This window comes from Pteropus vampyrus, unplaced genomic scaffold (genome assembly GCF_000151845.1).
Source record: "Pteropus vampyrus isolate Shadow unplaced genomic scaffold, Pvam_2.0 Scaffold157, whole genome shotgun sequence".
In the NCBI taxonomy this organism is placed as follows: Eukaryota; Metazoa; Chordata; class Mammalia; order Chiroptera; family Pteropodidae; genus Pteropus; species Pteropus vampyrus.
Genome location: NW_011888938.1, coordinates 1875295 through 1881651, shown reverse-complemented (window position 1 = coordinate 1881651; position 6357 = coordinate 1875295). Strand labels below are relative to the sequence as shown.

At 62.9% G+C, this 6357-nt stretch overlaps 2 protein-coding genes across 2 annotated transcripts in view; one reads left to right on the top strand and one right to left on the bottom strand.

The window, feature by feature from the left end:
- Positions 1-3762, top strand: part of REXO4 (REX4 homolog, 3'-5' exonuclease) — a 9898-nt gene extending 6136 nt beyond the window's left edge. Inside the window, exons 5-8 of the mRNA XM_011370000.2 lie at positions 481-621; positions 1542-1616; positions 2084-2158; positions 2775-3762. Of these exons, the coding sequence (XP_011368302.1) occupies positions 481-621; positions 1542-1616; positions 2084-2158; positions 2775-2888 (405 nt within the window). The 3' untranslated portion in view covers positions 2889-3762. The remainder of the gene's footprint in view (positions 1-480; positions 622-1541; positions 1617-2083; positions 2159-2774) is intronic.
- A 321-nt stretch (positions 3763-4083) lies between these two features.
- STKLD1 (serine/threonine kinase like domain containing 1) overlaps positions 4084-6357 on the bottom strand; it is a 24275-nt gene continuing 22001 nt past the window's right edge. Inside the window, exons 13-16 of the mRNA XM_023536469.1 lie at positions 6159-6354; positions 4796-4936; positions 4451-4530; positions 4084-4173 (exon numbers count right to left, since the gene is read on the bottom strand). Coding sequence (XP_023392237.1) covers positions 4084-4173; positions 4451-4530; positions 4796-4936; positions 6159-6354 — 507 coding nt within the window. The remainder of the gene's footprint in view (positions 4174-4450; positions 4531-4795; positions 4937-6158; positions 6355-6357) is intronic.

Genomic DNA, 6357 nt, shown 5'->3' with positions numbered 1-6357 from the left:
GCACCGCCGAGGGTCTCTGCACACACGGAACGAGGCCCGGGCGCTCCTCCGAGTCCCAGCCCGCCAGCCCCTCGGTTCTAGGCCCTAGCTGTCCCGCTTGGGCAGAGTCATGGGGTGCCAACGTGGTCGCTGCAGCCCTTCCTTTTGAGGTGGGGGGCCGTCCCCAAGGGGTCACTGTGAGAAAGCCCGGGCCAAGCCGCGCTTCTCCGTCTGTGGTGAAGGGCCGGTCTCGTCCCGTGTCCGCTGCAGAGACACAGGCACCAGCCCTGCCCTCGAGGTGGAGTCAGTGGCCCTGGGCGCCTCCGCCCGCCCCCGGGGCAGGGACCACCCGAGTAGGTGTGGAGCTCCGGCCTGTCCTCTAGAAGTGGCACTTGGTGGGGGCCCTCGTCCCTAGTGGCGGGTAGGCGGGCCGGCCTCGTGGGTCCCGCTCTGAGGTATGACCGGAGGCCGGGGCGGGGTGGCCTCCCGTCCCTGTCAGAGAGCGGCCCTGATGTGCGCGTCACTGAAAACCGCTCCCTCGGGTCGATTTCAGGGGAGGAATTTGAAGTCGTCCAGAAGGAAGTGGCAGAGATGCTGAGGGGCCGGATTCTCGTGGGACATGCGCTGCACAACGACCTGAAGGTGTGGCCCCTCGCGCCGCGTCTGCCTGGGCCTCGCAGTGGCTTTTCTGTCTTTGAGTGCGCCGGATGTCAGGGACACCCGAGAACGGGATCAGATGCCACCTACTGAGTTCTTACTGTGTCCTGGGAGCAACGCCAGGCACTTCCCAGAATAGAGACCCTCATTCACCTCTCTGGGAGGTGTCTGGCTGTCGCTCGGGTTTGTAGGCTCTGTGAGTTGAGTGCCCTGTGGCAGGCCGCGAGCCGGACCCGCTGCAGGTCCCATGGCGACAGCCTGGCCGCTGCCCAGTCACCTACCGCACAGCCACTGGGCGCCCAGCGCCCCGCCTGGCCCCCCACAGCTCGAGAGGCCACAGTGGTGTGCGGAGGTCTGCAGGTGGGCAGAGAGGACCCACATGTCCTGGGACCTGTGGGGGCAGGGGTGGGGAGACTGTCCGCACCGGGGAGCCCTCAGGTGTTTCAGGCGTGGTTCCGCCGCTGTGTCCCAAGCCTTCTGACCTCAGTGGCCACCACCCTCCTGGAGCCTCCCCTCCCCCCAGGCTGTGGCTGAGCTGTTAAAGCCTGTCCCCGCCCGCCCATAGCTCAGGGACCAGCTGCTGGTTAAGCAGTGAAGGTTGGTTCCCCCCGCCCCACACATACCAGTTTCAAGGTTTTATTTTTTTTTGAATGGTTCTCACTGTGGGGCATCATCTTGGCTCGGTGTGATGTGAGAATTTTCTTTCAGAAGTTCTGATTGATATCAGTTCCCTTTTTTTGGGAGGGAGGGAGGGAGAGAGAGAGAGAGAGAGAGAGAGAGAGAGAGTGTGTGTGTGTGTGTGTGTGTGTGTGTGTTATACTTAAATTCCTTGTGAGAGCTCATTCAAAAAGAAGTTGCAGCTACAAACGAAAAATGCCAATGACCGTCACTGTCTTTTCTTCTAGGTCCTGTTTCTGGATCACCCAAAAAAGAAGATTCGGGACACACAGAAATACAAACCTTTCAAGAGTCAAGTGAAGGTACGTGACAAGCAGGCGCCCCTGCCTTGTTCCGCTTTGCTCATCCACGTGGCTGCTCCGGTCCCTGGGGACCAACTCACGGCCCACAGGTGTTTCATTCTGGTTTCGGCTTTCTGTTTAACCCTCATAACTAAGAGAAATCTTAGAAGGGAAAGTAGCGGGCAGGTTTTTCCGCCTCTGAACTCTGACCAGACCACCGATCACTAGTACGAAGCCGTGTCTGCCCCGAACGGTGCCGAGGGCAGGGCCTCCTGGGAGCCGAGCGGGAGGGCCCGGGGCGGGAGGGTGGAGGTGGCAGGCGCCTCCCTGGCCCTCCTCTCTGGACCACGGGGCTGTCGCCGGCCCTCAGTGCGACCTCACTGGACCTTCGCTTCCAGTGAAGGTCCCTTGGGTTGGGGGCTGCATTGGGGGCAGCACCTGCCGAGGCCCCCGCCCCAGCGCACCGTGTGCCATGGTCTCCCTGGCAGAGCGGGAGGCCGTCTCTGAAGCTGCTGGCAGAGCGAATCCTGGGGGTCAGCGTGCAGCAGGCAGAGCACTGTTCGGTGAGTGTCCTGGGGGAGCAGTCTTTGGGATTGGGGGCCGTCCCTGACCTGGCAGCAGACACGGTGGGGCCTGGGTGACTTCTCTTTTGGGAGATCCACAGAAACCGGCGTGGCACAGCAGGCGGACAGAGTGATAAATTCTCAGTGTTTAATTAACACGACACTAAGCCGCGTCGTAACTGCTAGGAGAAAAAATCCGCAGTCTAGACTGGGTCCCTTCAGGACTACGCGGCCCCGGCCAGCCGGCCCCCTCGGCCCTCCGGGGCAGGCCCGGTGACGCTGCTGAGGAGTGCGGGCACCTGGGACCCAGCCCCCCGTACTCCCGCCACCGCCCCGTGCCCTGGTGTCAGGCTCCGAGCCCCCCTTCCCTGCCTGGCTAACGTCTGCTGTGGTCTGAGGCGCTCGCGGGGAGCACAGTTGTCCCTTCCCTCCTCTGGGCTCCGGCGAGTGGGGTGCCCGCGTCCCAGGAGTGCGGCGAGGGTCACGTCACTGTCCTGCCCGGTTCCCTCTGCCATTCGCCCAGTGCCCTGTGCTCAGGCGGGAACTGTGCGACTGGCTGGCACGTGGCCATGCTTGTCACCTGCTGGGGCAGTCACAGGGTGTTCGTGTCACCTAGATCCAGGACGCCCAGGCAGCAATGAGACTCTACGTCACAGTGAAGAAGGAGTGGGAGCGCATGGCCCGGGACAGACACCCGACCACCGCCGCAGACCGCAGCGACCAGGCGTAGCAGGAACCCTGCCGCTGGTGCTGCCCCCCAACCTCGTGACAGCTGTGAGGAAGTCACGGGACAGATGTGGTCTCCCCCGAGTGGCAACAAGACCGTGGCAGCCGGGGCACGGGGCACGCGTGCTGCTGAGAACTCCTTTCCTCTCGTCTCTGACCTGAGACCTCGCCTCACTGCCGGGGCAGCGGGCGCACGGGCCAGGCTGTAGCTGGGGGCTCAGGGGCCTTTGTCCTGGGCTCGCCAGGCGGTGGGCAGTGGGGACTGATGTGGGAGCGCCTCGGACTCTGCACTTGGCCAAGCCCCAGCGTCAGGACGGGAGTGGAGGCTGTGCCTGCCCTGTGCCCTCACCGCCCGCGTGGTGGCCGGCTTCGCTGGGGGCTCTCCCCTGGGTCTTCGGCACCCTCCAGCGAGGAGCCCCTTTCCCGCCATGGCCATGGACGGTGTAAAGAACTCGGCTAGACTCCAGGCGCCCAGCCCGGTGTCTGCTCCATCGAGCCGTCGAGGACCTCAGACGTAGAGATTTTCTGACAGCGGGGGTCCTTGCTCTCCCCAACCCTCTACTGCCCGCCAAGTTCACACTCAAGGTCAGAGCCCACAGTGCGGCCATGTCAGGCTCAGGTTTCCCCCAGGCATGGCGATGACAGTTATTTCCGAAGGTGGTGCCTCTCCCCAGCTAGGATGGGCGTGCTGGCCTGGTGGTTTGAGCTGGAAAAGTGTGGGTTCCCGTGGGCGGCCTGGCCTGTGGGTGTGAGATCTCTGAGAATAGGAGTGGGGTACGTGAAGCCCGGGGCTCTCCTACGCCTCCTGACGGGGACACACAGGTCCAAACCCCCTGAGGAAGTTTCTGAACATAAATGAGGTTTTTATTTGAGAAGGAGCTGGTGGGGGTCCAGTTTCTTGTTCAAAATGGTCTGGAAGAACCACTGTCAGATGCTGCCACCTGACCCAACTGGGGTGAGGTTTGTGTCAAGATCGTAGAGTCCAGCACCATCGTAGAATCAGCCATACCCCCAGGAATTGGCCTTGGGGCTCTGTCGTCATGAAGAGTGAAATGCGCACACTGGTCCCAGGCGACAGTTCTTCCTGAACCCACACCCAGCCCTGAGGAGGATGCCCTGTCACTGGGCAGTTCTGTGAGGTGCACTGCAGGATAGGAACGGCTGGGGAGAGGGCTGGATGGGAGGTTCGTGGGTCTGCCTCAGGGCAGAGCCGACTGTCCCCTCGCAGAGCTGGGCGGCGTGGCCTCCTGCAGCCTCAGGATCACCCTCTCTGCGTAAGAGACCAGCTCCTGGAAGAAGACACGTAGGCCACCGTGTCCACGGGCAGGCTCGGAGTCCATGACCAGTTACTTTTACGACAACCCCGCTCTTCTTTGAAGAGGTCTGACGGCCCTTCCCCCTTAGGATTTAGACACGGCGGCGTAGACTGGAAGAGTCACGAAGCCACGCACAGCACTCCGGGGTGCTCTGCACACGCCCTGCTCCGGTACCCTGGGCTCACTGCCACCTGGGTCTGGCCACAGGTGTCTGGGAGATCTGGGGTGCGGGGCCCTGGCCGGCACTCACCAGGCTGGAGGTGAAGCACTCCCTGATCTCCTGGACCAGGGGCTGGATGTTGTTGGACAGCAGCTCGGACAGGATGTCCTCTGTGGGCAGAACAGAGGGTCCTGAGGAGCCCTGAGCTCCACCAGGCTGATGCTTCTGCAGCCCCCAGCTCGGTGTGTCTGGAGGCCAGCAGGCCGGGGCTGGGACCCGTCCCCTCGGTGCCCAGGGGGTCAGGAGCCGGGTGCAGAGTGGGCATTTGCGTCACGAACAGGGCATTCAGAGGGCTTCCTTCCCTTCTGCCGTTCAGAGCTGGGAGCAGGGCGCCTCTGAGGCTGGCTCCGGGAGGGGGCGGGGAGGGGTTCTCACGGTAGGAGGCCAGGTGGGCCAGCAGCAGGCACAGGTTCTCCACCACGCCCGGGTTGTCCCGGTGTAGCTGGTACGTCTCCTTGACAAGGGTGAGGCCGCTGCTGTCCTTCTGCGGTACCACCACCTGCAGCGCGGCCAGCTCTGGGGGCGCGGGGGAAGGGAGACAGTCCGTTTCCTGCAGCTGTCCGCGCCCCGGTGTCTTCTGGGAAATGGGGTGACGGACCGAGTTCTTGAGGTTGTCGAGAGTGCAAAGTGTTTGGGACAGCAAGGGAGGTGCCATGGGCTCCTGCAGCCTGGGGACCTCTGACCTCGCCGCGGTCCCCACTCTAAAGCTAACGAGAGCATCCACTGACGTTTCCCCTCCACCCAGGCAGCAAAGGCTCCCGCGGGGGCCGGGTCTCAGCCAGTGGGCGAGGGGAGGCGCTGGGGGTGTTCCGAGGTACCCCCGCATCAGGGGTCAGGCCCTGCTCGACTGTGGGGAGGGGGGTCTGCGTAAGCAGTGCCCCGTGATGCCCAGCGACTACTCATAGTATCCTGGAGCCTGGGGAGACCAACACTCAGGCGAGGTGACGAGTCACACAGCACGTGGCAAAGCTGCACTTCTCACCCAGACTCCGGCTCTGGGGTGCTGTTCACTGGGTTCTGGTGGCCCCACTCACTCCTCATGAGCTGAGCCGAGCAGAGCTGAGCCACATCCCTTCCGCCCTCCTGTCCTCCCCCGCTGTCCCACAATGACTGGCAGCTCACCTCTGACACAGACCTGTTGTCAGCAGGACCTTGGACAGGGTGGGGCAGCCCCGGAGCCCAGGGTATCTGTCTGAGAAGGAGACCCTGGTGCCCCTTTGGAGCCTCCCTCCCAGGTGTGGAGAAGGCCCCGCTCCCTTCAGGCTGAGGAGCAGACAGGCCTGGCTTTGCGACCTGACCTCAGGGGACTGAACCACCCCACACACCAGCTGGCGACCCTGGCCAGTCCCCAGGCCCCGAGTGGCTGTAAAGGGTTATTGTGCTGTGAATCGGGCATGGGGCCTGGCACAGGACACGTGTAACAGCAGGGTTTGTGCTGTGGGTGGGACTTTGGAGACAGACCTGTCTCCTGGGCTGTCTTAATAAGCTATACCTGAAAGAGCCTGTGAGGACCTGACGTGTGTTTATGGTCAGAGCAAGACAATCACAATGTAGCTTTAAGGAACAAAGTACATGAAAAGTCTCCATGGCAACTTCTGGATGACGGGACTATAGATCGCTCTGCTTTTCCTGTTTTGAACTTGTGCTTCTGTGTTCGGTTTGTGGGCAGCTGGCAGACATCACTTGCTGAGTCTTCCCCCTCCCTCCCAGCAGCAGCCCGACCCTTCCCCAGCCTCACCGGACACCTTCACGAGGCTGGCCAGCCCCCGGTAGGCGTTGTTCACCAGCAGGACGCGGTCCTGGCCCAGCCGCATGCTTCGCAGAAACAGCACCACCACCTCTTCAAACAGGTGCTCCTTTATGCAGCCTGCGGCGGGGCCAGGCCACCTCGTCACCTCGTCACCGAGGGAACCAGGGCCCGCCCCTCCCAGCTCCTG